The 15,895-nt window shown below is 38.8% G+C and overlaps 1 protein-coding gene across 2 annotated transcripts in view; it reads left to right on the top strand.

Annotated features, from left to right (window-relative positions):
• The window catches only part of col13a1 (collagen, type XIII, alpha 1), a 187,976-nt gene that overhangs the window by 103,482 nt on the left and 68,599 nt on the right, over positions 1 to 15,895 (top strand). For both annotated transcript variants that reach the window (XM_078160554.1, XM_078160555.1), the window contains 8 exons: positions 178 to 249; positions 462 to 503; positions 633 to 683; positions 1,647 to 1,673; positions 1,818 to 1,904; positions 7,722 to 7,757; positions 10,261 to 10,314; positions 10,414 to 10,467. In XM_078160554.1, the coding sequence (XP_078016680.1) occupies positions 178 to 249; positions 462 to 503; positions 633 to 683; positions 1,647 to 1,673; positions 1,818 to 1,904; positions 7,722 to 7,757; positions 10,261 to 10,314; positions 10,414 to 10,467 (423 nt within the window). The remainder of the gene's footprint in view (positions 1 to 177; positions 250 to 461; positions 504 to 632; positions 684 to 1,646; positions 1,674 to 1,817; positions 1,905 to 7,721; positions 7,758 to 10,260; positions 10,315 to 10,413; positions 10,468 to 15,895) is intronic.

The following is a 15,895-nucleotide window of genomic DNA, read 5'->3' as shown; positions in this document are numbered from 1 at the left end:
CCAATTTATATACTGCCCATGGTGCTGATTGGTGTTAGGTTCTGGTAATGGATACTAAAATTGGATAAAAACAAAACTTTCTTATTTGTCTATATAATATGAAAATAAAATCGTCAGTCCCTGAATTGAACCCTCTGCTATTATCGTGATGTCCATCTCCCCTTTCTTGTTCTGTAGGGTTTAGATGGCCCTACGGGTGAAAAAGGGGCTACAGGGGCCCCTGGCCCTATTGGATTACCTGGCTCAATGGTATGCAGTGGTGCCCCTCGAGCTGCATCTTTCTGGATGCAGTGTATGACCTGGCAAACAGGGAACTGTAGAATATGTTTTATACTCACCCCATATGCTGTGTGAAAATGTGCTTGATTGCCTAATTTTTTACATTCTCTTAATATTTGTCTGACTGGGATATATATCGGCGACTTTGTAACCTTCTTTGTCTTTGCCATCTATTGTCACAGGGTCCTAAAGGTGAACCTGGAGTAGGAGGAAGGTCAGAAATGGTAAGGGTCAGTCATTAACCCACAGGTCAGATTGGCGCACTTAATGGTAAATTAGAGTACAACATGTTTTAGGAGCAATATTTTCTGAATTAAAACCTTTTGCTTGTGATTGTGTGTGTCTGTGTTTAGATATATGGCCCTCCAGGGCCCCCAGGACCTCCAGGACCAGTTGGCCCAGCAGTGAGTCAACATGCCATTTTGTGTACAGGGCCTTTAATGCAGAAATAATATTAATAAGACTAATATTACCTACCTGAATCCAAATTTTGCATACCAATGGAAAATTTTAAATATAGACAGGTGACAAAGACTACAGATAGGCAGTAATTCTTATTGGGTCCACCATAGTTTAGACAGTCCTAAGCACTATTCGCACGGGATTAGTATTACCTGAGGTAATTGTTCTGGACCCTTTTACAGAAGGTAAAAGTCGTGGTAATCTTTACTGACATCGTGCGGTAATGATTACTGACATGGCACATTTGGACGGGACTAAAATCTCTAGTAATTATTACTTTACCCCACGTACCTATGTAAAACTAATCCCGTCCGAATAGGGCTCTAGACATCTTCTTTTTGGCAGTGTTCACTGAGTTGCAATCCTTCTGATTTGCTCCTATTTATTTATTAACCTAATTTAAAATACCCCAATTATTTAGGTAATTGTAAATAATGATCATGCAACTAATGCAAGTGCAGTATAATATCGTCTCCATGGAAGAGAATTCTGAATTCTTTGTTATTCATAAAAACAAAAAACAATATCAGTTTCATTGATATTCCTTAGACTAAAATCTCTGGTAATTATTACTTTACCCCACGTACCTGTATAAAACTAATCCCGTCCGAATAGGGCTCTAGACATCTTCTTTTTGGCAGTGTTCACTGAGTTGCAATCCTTCTGATTTGCTCCTATTTATTTTTTATTCTTTTGTCAAATGAACCCTTCATTTGTACCTTTTCACAGATGTGTTTCAAAACTGTTTATAACACTTCATTGTCAATTCATATATTTCATAAGATAAATAACATTGAGCTTGATTAAATTTAATACAATAGACTAAAATAAAGGTGGATGCACTGACAACAATTGGGATATGGTACAGACTGTTCCATTAATCGGATTGTGTTTGCTCCATCCAGGGAGCTCAAGGTTTTCCAGGGCCTAAGGTGAGATATTGTTCCTCTAAAATAACATCTACCACCTCCTCATTTTTTTTTTTATCTGCCTCCATGCACTATATGTTGTCTACATCTAAGCCATTCAATGCATGAATGTTTAAGGATGGGATTCTATTTTACCCTGTCTTTCAGGGAGAACCAGGCATAGGCATCAGAGGAGAAAAGGGAGCGACAGGTCAGAAGGGTGACAAAGGAGACAGAGGCCATCTTGGACTCCCTGTAAGTAAACCGTAATTACTTGTGCTATTCATAACTCTCAAATTCCTTTTTCCTCTGTCTTCTGTTTGTGCTCTACCTCATTAAGTTTTATTATTCCATTTTGACTATTTTAGGGGTTATATTACAGCTCCAGTACAACAATAGCCCCTTTTCCACCACAGGAACTTTTCTCATTTACCTGGGATTTTGAAAAACCCTGACGCATTTCCACCAAAATTACCCGGGGAAAAAACTTTCCCTCAACCCCAAACTTTCCCTGAAAAAAGTACCTACTGGAGGGTAGGACTTTTCAGATTACCCAGAATTCTTGAGGGGCGGGGCTGTTTGCTGAAGAACGCTGATTGGTGGAAAACACATTTGCAGTGTTCCGCACTTCCTGGCATGGGCAGCCGCTGCAAACTTAATTTCATTTCTACAAGCTTCACTTTGTTTGTGTTTTGATTAAGGATGGGTACCGAAAACTACTACTGGGGCTAAATTATCAAAGGCCGTAGTATTGATAAGCACTAACGGTATAGGTTCTTTTGTGCCGGCGCTGAACTCCTCCACACACATACACACACACACACACACACAAACACGCACACCTACATGACACGGTAACCAGTGAACAGCCGAGCGCCCCCAGTGGAAACTCGAAAATGACTTGTTGACGGCAGCTACACTCTTTACTGTAAGTGGCATTAAGCCTTGGCGAGTAAGAAACCAATACTTTATCAATACATGTGTTCAGCGAGCATGAACATGTAAACATGCAGACAGTAATATTCAATATGCTCCGTCCACAGTCTCTCATCCACCGACACTAATGTTATGTCTTACATGCTGATTTAGACACGCTAGTTCGGCTGATAGCAAATTGTTACTAAGCTCAAATGACAGCTGTTTGTATGTAGACTAACTTAGTTTGACACTTATCTTAAAATACTTTTAAACTAGCTGCTGGCTGAGACAAAAAGCCCCAACACTCTACACCAGCATGTAACCAGCTAAGCTGGCGGAGCCAAATACAGGGCACACACCATATCATCTACATCATCAGCCTGATTTGAATACATTTTCCGGAACTTTGAGGTGCAGTGGAAACGCAAACCACACCAGATTACCAATTCTTTTACCCAGGTAAATAAATTCCTGGTAATTAAAGGTCCTGGAAATGTTGGTGGAAAAGGGGCTAATATAATCATTATGCAGTATTAACCTTAAACACCTGTATTGCTTTAACTTTAGTTTAGGCATTTGTTACTGACTGATGTTTCATGTCGCACATGTTGCGTCTTTGTTGTCATAATCCTGTTAAAATGTTGCATGGACGGGAGGATTGTTTCAAAGGAAGTAAGTCACTTTAACATAACACCCATTTGACACTTTTAATGTCATTTAAACAATGTTAGGCTATTTTACATTTTCTTTCATACTCCTCAAATGGTGTCCATCACTTTGGCTTCTTTGTTCTTGGTTTACAGACATTCAAAATTTATTCATCTACAGTTGCTCTCATGCAAAAAAACTCATCTTGTTTGACCATATATTCACAAATTTGTAGAATAAGATGGACTCAGATGTACTTGTGATAGCCATATGTGCCACATTATTGCAGAAACTCCTACTTTTACAGTACAGGCCAAAAGTTTGGACACACCTTCTCATTCAATGCGTTTTCTTTATTTTCATGACTATTTACATTGTAGATTCTCACTGAAGGCATCAAAACTATGAATGAACACATGTGGAGTTATGTACTTAACAAAAAAAGGTGAAATAACTGAAAACATGTTTTATATTCTAGTTTCTTCAAAATAGCCACCCTTTGCTCTGATTACTGCTTTGCACACTCTTGGCATTCTCTCCATGAGCTTCAAGAGGTAGTCACCTGAAATGGTTTCCACTTCACAGGTGTGCCTTATCAGGGTTAATTAGTGTAATTTCTTGCTTTATCAATGGGGTTGGGACCATCAGTTGTGTTGTGCAGAAGTCAGGTTAATACACAGCCGACAGCCCTATTGGACAACTGTTAAAATTCATATTATGGCAAGAACCAATCAGCTAACTAAAGAAAAACCAGTGGCCATCATTACTTTAAGAAATGAAGGTCAGTCAGTCCGGAAAATTGCAAAAACTTTAAATGTGTCCCCAAGTGGAGTCGCAAAAACCATCAAGCGCTACAACGAAACTGGCACACATGAGGACCGACCCAGGAAAGGAAGACCAAGAGTCACCTCTGCTTCTGAGGATAAGTTCATCCGAGTCACCAGCCTCAGAAATCGCAAGTTAACAGCAGCTCAGATCAGAGACCAGATGAATGCCACACAGAGTTCTAGCAGCAGACCCATCTCTAAAACAACTGTTAAGAGGAGACTGTGCGAATCAGGCCTTCATGGTCAAATAGCTGCTAGGAAACCACTGCTAAGGAGAGGCAACAAGCAGAAGAGATTTGTTTGGGCCAAGAAACACAAGGAATGGACATTAGACCAGTGGAAATCTGTGCTTTGGTCTGATGAGTCCAAATTTGAAATCTTTGGTTCCAACCGCCGTGTCTTTGTGAGATGCAGAAAAGGTGAACGGATGGATTCCACATGCCTGGTTCCCACTGTGAAGCATGGAGGAGGAGGTGTGATGGTGTGGGGGTGTTTGCTGGTGACACTGTTGGGGATTTATTCAAAATTGAAGGCACACTGAACCAGCATGGCTACCACAGCATCCTGCAGCGACATGCCATCCCATCCGGTTTGCGTTTAGCTGGATGATCATGAATTTTTCAACAGGACAATGACCCCAAACACACCTCCAGGCTGTGTAAGGGCTATTTGACCAAGAAGGAGAGTGATGGAGTGCTGCGGCAGATGACCTGGCCTCCACAGTCACTGGACCTGAACCCAATCGACATGGTTTGGGGTGAGCTGGACCGCAGAGTGAAGGCAAAGGGGCCAACAAGTGCTAAACACCTCTGGGAACTCCTTCAAGACTGTTGGAAAACCATTTCAGGTGACTACCTCTTGAAGCTCATCAAGAGAATGCCAAGAGTGTGCAAAGCAGTAATCAGAGCAAAGGGTGGCTATTTTGAAGAAACTAGAATATAAAACATGTTTTCAGTTATTTCACCTTTTTTTGTTAAGTACATAACTCCACATGTGTTCATTCATAGTTTTGATGCCTTCAGTGAGAATCTACAATGTAAATAGTCATGAAAATAAAGAAAACGCATTGAATGAGAAGGTGTGTCCAAACTTTTGGCCTGTACTGTATGTCAAACTGTGGATCATTTTGATTGCTGTATTGTATTGTTACAATTATACATTACCATTTGAATAACACTGAGCAAAGATACTCTAACCAGCTGACCAGATGCCAAAACAGTATCAGCACAACTCAGTGAAATATACTGTAGCCAAGACAACTCAGTGCATTGTAATTTAACTAAAGTCATGCAAATAGACCACCAATGAAGAAAATCATCACTTCACCACTCTAACAGCACATGGTCAGCATTTAGAAAAAGAAATACTGGAAAGAAATAAAACAAGCAAAAAAACACATTGACCACTTTGACAAATACAGTGCTACACAGCTAGAATGGTGACACAAAGTATAGCACTGAAAAAAAATGGCATGGGAAGAAATACTTCTACTGAGAAAGGAGACCATGGCATTGAAACACAAAATCTCTTGGCCCCAAAAATTTTACTGAGAAACTGGTTAAAAACCATTTTTAATTAACATTATGCTGGTCCGGCATAGGTTCACTAGAGCAAGTGTTAAATTTAGCTAACATCAGCTATGATAGCTAACATTAGGTTCTATATGAAAAAACAGCGACCGAGAAAAGCAGATTTACCATAGCCCTACTTGCAGTTTGGGAGTTTCAGGTGAACTCTTAAAAGCTAAAGCTGAAGATGAATGGTAATGCCAGAGGCTTAATGCACAATAGCATACTCTTTGCTGTGGTCGAGCCAGCTGTTATATTGGATTTTTATGAGCATCTATTCAAGCATTTATGGTATCGGGGCCCAGAGCAGCCAAAGCGAACAATATATATATATATATATATATATATATATATATATATATATATATATATATATATATATATATGTAGTCATAATAGTTCTTTCAGCTATTCATAACAGTTTTGTTGAGAAGCGCAATGGAATTCTTGTTTCTCTCCAGATTTTGGTGATCAAAGGTCATGGTTACTGTGCCCTTGCATTAATCTCATTCTCATATCTCAGGAACACCTTGAGGATTTTTTTTTTTTTTTTCAAATTTAGCACAAATGTTCACTTGCACTCAACAATGAATTGATTAGAATTTGGAGCTCAAAGGTCAAAGTCACTTTACCCTTCTGTGCGTCTCATTCTTTTGAACGTGATATCTCAAGAAGGCCTTGAAGGAGTTTCCTCAAATTTGGCACAAACGTCAACTTGGACTTAAGAATGAACTCATTAGAATTTGGTGGTTGAAGGTCAAAGATCAAGGTCACTATGACCTAACAAACATGTTTTCGATCATAGCTCAAGAAATCATACTCTTAATTATGGCAAAATTTCACACAAATGTCTGAAGTAATAACATTTTATATTCAAAAGGTCAAAGGTCAGCTTCACTGTGACATCGTTATGTTCTGCATAAAACACTTTTCTGGCCATTACTCAACGTCATATATCATAACATACATATATCATAACAGAAGGGGAGACATTTGGTCAGATGCTAAATTGGTGACACTAATCTTTGGCGTCCACCTTGAAACTGTGCTGACGGTATAGATCTTCTGTGCTGTCGGGGGGGTGCTTTATTTGTGAAGCATCCACGTTTTCAAAGAAATGGATGTAAAGTGTAAGAGAAACTTGACTGGTTTGTCAAGTTTTTTTTCAATCCAAAATTTACTGTTCTAGCTCCATTCAGGGCATACAGAAACACGCTGCAGGATCAAACAAAAGAAATTTACAAAAATGCCATGGACAGAACAGAATAGATTTTTAGGGGGGGCATCAAGTGGCAACCTCTTGGGCTCAAAAATAAAGCCAACACATTAGGAACAACTGCAGTTTCTCAAATGGTCACTTGAGGCTGCTTTCAGAAGTTTATTTTATTTTACCTTTATTTAACCAGGTTAGTCAGTTGAGAACAGTTTCTCATTTACAGTGACGAGCTGGGCAAGAGGCAGCACAGAGAGTCAGACACATTCAATCACAGTGAAACAATCAATCGGACACAGTATATAAAAAACACACAACACATAACGTATGTGTTGTGTAAAGTAGAAGTGGGTCAATCCCCACAGACCCCATGTTTACAGTAGAAATAAACATGTCTAGAGCCTGGTGCGAGTCAGTGCTGTCTGTCTGTGCTCTTTAAACAGAGTGTTATTTAACCTGTGTCCATCTGTGACATATTTATGTCATTCATGTGATGTAATTACCACACATGTATTTGTTTTAACCCAAAACCTTACCACAAGTGTTTAAAGACTTTAGAGAAGTCAAAAAGTATTAAGAGCCACGCTAACATGTTGACTGTGAACGTAAAATCAGTCAGAGTATAGAGCATGACTGTTAGCCACAACATGGTCATAGACTTTATTTAATACTCCACCATGACAAGTAAAAGAAATTACTCACAATTACTGTCGCTCACTTTACCTCCACCTCTTCCATCACCCTTCATTTGTCATCATCTGAATGTGTTGTTGAAATCACTTTAGTCACAGCTTCACTCACCCACCCCACCTTCCCATCCCAAACCCCACCCCACCCTACGTTCCTCCCACCATCTCTCTATCATCTCTGCTCTCTAACTGTGTACAACGCTATACAGGGGGCTCATGGGTTAGACGGCAGACCGGGTCCAGTGGTGAGTGGTGCAAGTCCTGTTCCGGTCCCCTCACCCTTTTCCTCCTCCTCCTTCTCCTCCTCCACCACCCCCCGCTACAGCTTGCTTGATGTCTGCCATGTCTGCTCGTCATGTCTGCTTGCTTTCTTGCCTCCCATGCTCGTAATGTTTCTGTTTTTTCCTAGAGTAGCTCTGTGAGGACAGAACTGTTCAGGGTTGGGTTCTGAGGATGCACTGACATAAGCAACGTACTTTGATGGCAAACAAGGCAACTCTAAACAGTATATATCACATGCAGTTTAGTGAGAAAAACTGTGTTTTAAAATGTTTTAAACTTTCAAATACATAGATCAGTAATGGCCTCAAAAACTCAATACTAGTCAGGCTATGCATTGATTAATAGGCTTAACCAATAAAAAAAATACTGTAAATTCTTAGCTGTAGAGAGAACCAGACCTTGATTAAAAGCAGGCTTATAATAGAGACCTGCCTTTACTTACTTTAATTTTACATTAAAAGCCTTTTAGTGGCTTAAATGGGCTTAGTCCTATGCTAAGGGTAGGCTGTGAAAAAGCTGCATATAAATCTGATGTAATCTTTTATTTCAAGTATCAACATTTTAGCACACTGTTTTTTTTGTGTTGAACTTCAACTGTCATGTTGAAAGTGTGTCAAATCAGAGCTGTAAGAGAAACAGACTTTAAGTATATATGATTAGAATCTCAAAAGAGTGAATTCATAACCGGCAAGGCCTACAATAACAATGAGCACGTTTACATGCACACTAATAAACCGATCATTATCTGATTTCTGGAGTTACCTGATTATTCAAGTGGTCATGTAAACAGCATAATCCAATAGGCTTTATCAGATAAAAGCCATTATCTGATTATGAGAAATCAGATAAACACACCTAGCTTTTTCCCCAATAGTCAGATTATTCGGTGCATGTATACCCTTTAATCTGGTTTCTTTCGGGTTTTGCTATTTTATACTCCCACTCCACTACATTTTAGAGGGAAATATTGTACTTTCTACTCCACTACGTTAATCTGACAGTTTTTGTTTCCTTTCAGATAAAGATTTTACATAAAATAATATATTTTTATATTCGCAGTGTTTAAATTGTCACTTTTATTTTATCTTACTTATATGTTATGCACTTTGTGTGACAAATTTATAGACAATACACTTGTATATTGCACTTTGCAGTACTTTTACTCCGAATCTACCCAAAGTATGTAAAATTGGTTCCACATTGATAAACTACACATTAGAATGCTCTCACATGTATTTGTTAATGATAAAAACAAACAGTACTGTAAGAATATAAGCTGTCAGCATGATGAGTGCTTTATTTTGCAAATATATGACTTGCGTACTTTTCGAGGTTTTTCAAGGACATGAGTACCTACTGTAACAGGAAGTTTGAGTTTTATGTCATGTACTTGAGGAGAAATCCAACTGTAGGACTGAATCATGTAAACCAGGTTTTTCTGATTGTAAGATTATTGAAGTGCACGTAAACGCGTCAAATCGGATTATTACCATTACCTGATTATTCCCAGTTATCTGATTATTGTGCGCATGTAACCGTGCTCAATGTCTCCACATACTGAATCTATGAAACAACAAGAACAAACCAAGGGAATAAAGGGTAAAAATCGATGTACAAAGGCTTTTAATGTGAAACACTTGTCAAGTTGTGGGTTTAATTGAAAATACACAAATCAAAGGAATAGAAGAGATTCAATTTATTTAATAAGTGTATTTGTGATAAAAACAGAAACTCAGAGTCATGAACTATAACATGACTCTTTTATTGTGCTCAGAACAACCACATCTGCTCTTGATATGTAGAGTTACTTTACTTCAGGCTCAAATTGTTCTAAAATCATTCCATTATCTTCCACCACTAAAGTGGAGCATTGCCAAGTGCTGCTTTGAATTTCCAGCTTGCTTGATATTGCTACAACAGTGGAAATCCTCAGTCCTCAATCCTGTTTCAAGGGTTTCCTGCCTCATAATCCTGTATCAGCAATGGGCAGCAAAGTTGGCAATGCAAAAAACTGTCCAAAAAGAGCATGCAGAGATGCCCGCACTGCATGTTGACATGTTATACAGTACATTTGGACAGCTGTATTCTATACACTATGCATACTAGATATGCCTGAGATGCAAAGGTTTCCTCTCCAATCCCGACTGCTACTCAGACAGACAACTGCAGCTGTTGACATTTTACTCATTTTCCCTTGTTTTTAACAGTTTGAACAGTAGCTCAACAAGCTTGGTGTGCCATGCTACAGGTGTCAGGACAGTGAATTATATTAACCACTTTTTCTCTTTCCAGATTTTTCCGGTAAAAAATTGATCCAAATGGTCCATTATCTTTGTGACATCTATTCACTTCCACCTGAAAGCTTGTTGATTTACTGATTTGAGGCATTTAATGATGATATTTTCACTGGCACTAAATTGTGTGTATCTGCTAACAGGTATTTATTTTCCCTTTTCTGTTTCACAGGGTCTAATAGGACCATCAGGTGTACCAGGGCCAGCAGGACCAAAGGGAGAGAGAGTGAGTATCTTTGTGTTTATGTTTTGTTTTTTTTTTCTTTTAAAATAAATACGTAGTTTTAGGAGAATATAATCTTTGGATTTTCTCTCATTACTTCAGGGTGAAAAGGGAGATGTAGGATTACCAGGACCAATTGGGCCTCAAGGCATCCCTGTAAGTATATAATTCAATTTTATATATTGATTACAACAAGGAACATCTCTTAGCTCACTAAAACTGCATGTATATAACAACAGAAAACCTTTTTATTAGACTTTTGACAGTCTGACATAATGAAAGGTGGATACCAATACTGATGTAGCCAGAGCTGAGGCTGTAATGTGGCCAAATTATGTGTCCAAGTCCCACAAATTAATTGAAATAATAATTTGAATATAAAATTTAAATACATTTAAATAAACGTTTTATCAAAATGAAATAAAAATTAAAACCGCAAGGGTCATTGAGCAGGGTCCAAATGAATTGCAAAGATTTAGATTCTTTTTATTTCATTGATAAAAAGCAAACCTCCTGAAGTTCTTAAGATTATTTATAGTGGTCATCACTTTATGGTGATTCTGTGTTGACGTATATAAATACTACTACTACTACTTCCAGAAACATTTGATGTAGCTTATGACCTTCAGTGAAGACACGTTTCACATAACTTTATTTGTAATGAATTTTTATTTCATTCAAGATCTGGAATGCATCCTATGTCCAGTAATTTATAGTCAAATACTGCTACTATGTGAAGAGTGTCAAAACTTATCCTGAAAAAGATTCTCACCATGTACAGGTATTAAAGCACATCAGCTTTTTATGGTGGCTGACAAGGACAAACGCGATGCAAATACAGAAACGCACTGCAAATAGAGAAACGCACTGCATATAAGAAAACAAATGCAAAGGGAAAATGCTGCAAATACAGAAACGTGGTGCATATACAGAAACGCACTGCAAATAGAGAAACGCGCTGCATATGAGAAAACAACTGCAATGGGAAAATGCTGCATATACAGAAACGTGCTGCATATACTGAAACGCGCTGCAAATAAGAAAACAGATGCAAGAAGAAAACGCTGCATAGCCACTCATACAACGGAAGTGCTCCAGGCCTCTAGGGGCAGTGCTGAGCTTCCACCCGAGAGACAGACAATGGACGTATCAACATATGGAGCAGACGAGTGAGTGAGAAGAAGAAAGTTATGTTTGGAGGAAAGTTGGACCCGGGACAGGCAACACAAAAAGGTACGTATTCTTTTTTATTTTTCTTTCTTTCTTGTTTTTCACGTGTGGCCCTCATCTTTTACTGTATAATGAAAGTGAAGCTGATTTACACAGAAGAATGTCAAACAAAAGAATGTCTTTCTCTCCCTCTCTTTTATTTCCCTAAATTTAAGAAAGGACTCTACACCAGACCTTGCTGCTACATGGAAAATAAGAAAAGACAGGAATGAGACATTAATTACTCTTTTATTTATTCATTACTCCTTTATTAACTCTTTTTAAAGGGGACTTATCATGCATTGCATTGCATTGCATGCATGCATTTTCCCTCATCACATATATATAATATACGTGTATAATGTATATAATGTTAAAATATCGGCTGCTCATATTATATATGGCCAAAGTTTCAAATAATGGGGTAAACATACGTAGAAGTAATCCCTGTGAGTAGAAAGCACAAGCCTCAGACTGCTCTGAATGCAAGCTGATGTCATCTCACGAGTCGACATATTACATATTTCATATGCTCACAAGCACGTGGTTTCTATCGTTTGTTTCCATTGCTCCAGAAGCAAAGGAGCAGGACAGAGTGGGCTCAGTGGGATCTAAATAGCTTTTGTGGCTTAAACAGTTTCAGAAAAAGGCTGAACTCAGGGGCTGCATAAAGGTACAGTACAAGAAAAAAAAGTTTTTTTTAAGACTAAGATTCATGCAAAGCTCTTGTGGAGTCTGAGGATAAAACTGTAAAATGAGAAGATCCCCTTTAAGCTCACTAAAGGTCTCATCATTGATCTTTGCAAGTCATTTTGAAACACATTTAACATGCTTGTAACTGAATTAGGCAAGCAAGATAGTACGGAGATCCATTTAAGTACAAGAACACAATCTGAACTCTTAAACAGTCTTCTTATTTTTTCTGCACTGCAACTACAGATCTTTGTACCTGCACAGGTGCTTGGCTGTGCATTAGGATGTGCACTGGTGGTGGGCATCTCCTCTGGTGGGTTGTTTGGGAACTGCCCATTGGTTCGACAGCCCATTGGTTCGACATCCCATTGTTCCAACCATATTAAACTCATTGTTCCGAAGTCCGTTCCGAAATCATCACGATGCCCTGTGGTTAAGGTCTGGTTAGGTTTAGGCACAAAAACCACTTGGTTAGGGTCAGGAAAAGATCATGGTGTGGGTTAAAATGAAAAAGAAAGTGGCAAACACATAAGCCGTGAGCCTGCTCTGCCTCAAGCCGGTCGCGGCGCACCATATGCCCGCCGTGAGCCGTTCAGCACCGCGGACAGTCGGACTAATGGGATGTCGAACCAATGGGCTGTCGAACCAATGACATGGACCCGGTTGTTTGCCACATCTTTTAGAAATTTAATGTTTTTGCCGCACACACAACAAAAGCCTGGGGAAGTTGTCACGGTAGAGCCACAGCACAGACAGTAACGTTACATCTATTGGGGAAAAAAGAGGAGAGTTTGCAAGGTCGGCGAGATTATGTCAAATACAGTGGATAGTTAGTTTTCCTAAATATTTAAACAATATTATTATCTGATTATTATCTTCACGGCTTAACTTCTTTTTGCCCTCTGCACCTCTGCCCTTTACATTTCTTTTTATACACCTTCTCTGCTCTCCTTTCACCTTTCTCCACCTTCCTCTCATTCAAAAGCCCGTCACTGATCAATGAAGTATCCAATCACATGCGGAGACGAGGTTGAAAATAAACTAACGTTAAATGCAATTAAATCCCTGGGGTGTCCCGGAAGGTAACGTTAGTTACAGTAACGGTAGCTAACATTACAACTACTGATACACTACTCATGTAGAACTCAAAGTCTCTAGCATGCTAACGTCAGCTGTGTAAATCAGCTTCACTTTAATTATACAGTGAAAGATGAGGGCCACATGTGAAAAACAAGAAAGAAAGAAAAATAAAAAAAAGAATACGTACCTTTTTGTGTTGCCTGTCCCAGCTCCAACTTTCCTCCAAACATAGCTTCTTCTCACTCACTCATCTGCTCCATATGTTGATACGTCCGATGTCTGTCTTTCGAGTGGAAGCTCAGCACTGCCCCTAGAGGCCTGGAGCGCTTCCGTTGTATGAGTGGCTATGCAGTGTTTTCTTTTTGCAGCGCATTTCAGTATATGCAGCACGTTTCTGTAAATGTAGCGTTTTCCCGTTGCAGTTGTTTTCTCATATGCAGCGCGTTTCTCTATTTGCAGTGCGTTTCTGTATATGCAGCACGTTTCTGTATTTGCAGCATTTTCCCTTTGCATTTGTTTTCTTATATGCAGTGCGTTTCTCTATTTGCAGCACATTTCTGTATATGCAGTGTTTACCCATTGCATTTGTTTTCTCATATGCAGAACGTTTCTCTATTTGCAGTGCGTTTCTGTATATGCAGCACGTTTCTGTATTTGCAGCATTTTCCCTTTGCATTTGTTTTCTTATTTGCAGCATGTTTCAGTATATGCAGCACGTTTCTATATATGCAGCGTTTACCCATTGCATTTGTTTTCTCATATGCAGCGCGTTTCTCTATTTGCAGTGCGTTTCTGTATATGCAGCGTTTACCCATTGCATTTGTTTTCTCATATGCAGCGCGTTTCTCTATTTGCAGTGCGTTTCTGTATATGCAGCACATTTCTGTATTTGCAGGATTTTCCCTTTGCATTTGTTTTCTTATATGCAGTGCGTTTCTGTATTTGCATCACGTTTGTCCTTGTCGGCCACCGTAGCTTTTAACACTCAACAACTGAATAAATCTCCACAGTACTGTGAATGTAAAAGAATGAAAAATACCTCGGGACACGCCCATGCCTTTTGGCCTTTTGGATCATATCTATGCCTTTTGGCCTGATGAATTATGAACTGAATGAAGTTCTGTTTATTTGAGTTGAAGAATGTCTCTCTTATTATTTTACACATATTGGATATTGAGATGTGTCTCAGGAGCTTGGAAATCTGAGTTTGGTAACTGAATTATTAGCACAGGTTATGGCATGTCAACTTTAAAACCACAGAAATTCACAACAAATGAGAAGAAACAGGAGGATACACACACCTTGTGTACGTCTACCCAGGTGCAGGTAGTTCCCTGACAACCTCTCAAACCCTGTCCACTAGCTCCAGGGCTAGAGAGTCAAACCAGCCTCATAAGCAGAAGGCAGAGAGAGGGACATCGCAAAACCTAAAAATATTCACAAATATTTAACTGTTGAGGATACAAATCTGAAAAAAACATGGAACAACTTTCTTTTCTGGGGTGTATTGTCAAAAATATTGGTGAGCTTTGTTCAAAAGCTGTAGTTAGTTTTGTAAACAAACAATACAGTTTCAGTTACTTGTTTTTTTAAACCCTCATTTTTATTTTCTATTTCTTTCAATTAAAATGTTTTTATTTTATTTTTTTATTCTAGTTTTAGCTATTTCCTTCTTTTTCCTTAACTATAATAACCTTGGTTATCAGAGGTTATAAACATCATAGCTGTAAATCAGAACATCCCTGCCACACCTACTATTAGGTTTAAAAGGCCATAATAAGGCCATAAGACCAGGGATGGTGTTGCATGGGAAACCAGGGAACTCAGCATTCACTTAGTTTAACCAGAGATGGTTGTTGTAACTTCCATACCATGAGATCTTTTTTTCTTAAATTTTAGCACAGTTTTTGCACCTAAACCTAATGAAAGTGAAAGCAAAGCCTAACAAAACTGCCACTTTGCTAAGCAAAGCCTAACAAAACTGCCACCATTTTACAATGTTGGATATGCAAATGATAATTTAATGGGCTGATGGCAGTCTTTGATTCTGGCATGCCCCTTCTAACTCATACCTATAAAACTAAAAGTAACAGATAACACAGATAATAGCCATTTAATAGGGTGATAACATTTGAAAGGGGTGAGTGAGGCGTTGTTAAGAGCATACTAAATCAACAGGCAGCACTATAAACCTAATCCTAAAGCCATGTTGGAAAGAATCAATCAATCAATCAATCAATCAATTAATCGATTTTATTTATAAAGCCCAATATCGCAAATAACAATTTGCCTCAGAGGGCTTTACAGCATATGACATCCCTCTGTCCTAAGGACCCTCACAGCGGATAAGGAAAAACTCCGCCCAAAAAAACCTTTAAAGGGGAAAAAAGACATCCGGTCTAGCAGGTGAGGCGAAGCAGCGTAGAGCGACAGACTCCCGACAATTAAAAGTAAAAGTTGCCCAACAAACTCAAATTTTCTTTGAGAGTTGCTGAAGTAGCTAGCAGATACAGCGGGCGAGCAAAAATGCCTACAAAAGGAAAGAAAATTTTTGCACTAAGTGAGCAGTACGACGACGAAGAGGAAGGTCAACTGTTGCAAG

The sequence above is a fragment of the Epinephelus lanceolatus genome, chromosome 17, assembly GCF_041903045.1.
Source record: "Epinephelus lanceolatus isolate andai-2023 chromosome 17, ASM4190304v1, whole genome shotgun sequence".
Taxonomy (NCBI): domain Eukaryota; kingdom Metazoa; phylum Chordata; class Actinopteri; order Perciformes; family Serranidae; genus Epinephelus; species Epinephelus lanceolatus.
Note: the sequence above shows the minus strand (reverse complement) of the source record. Positions and strands in the feature narration are given on the sequence as shown.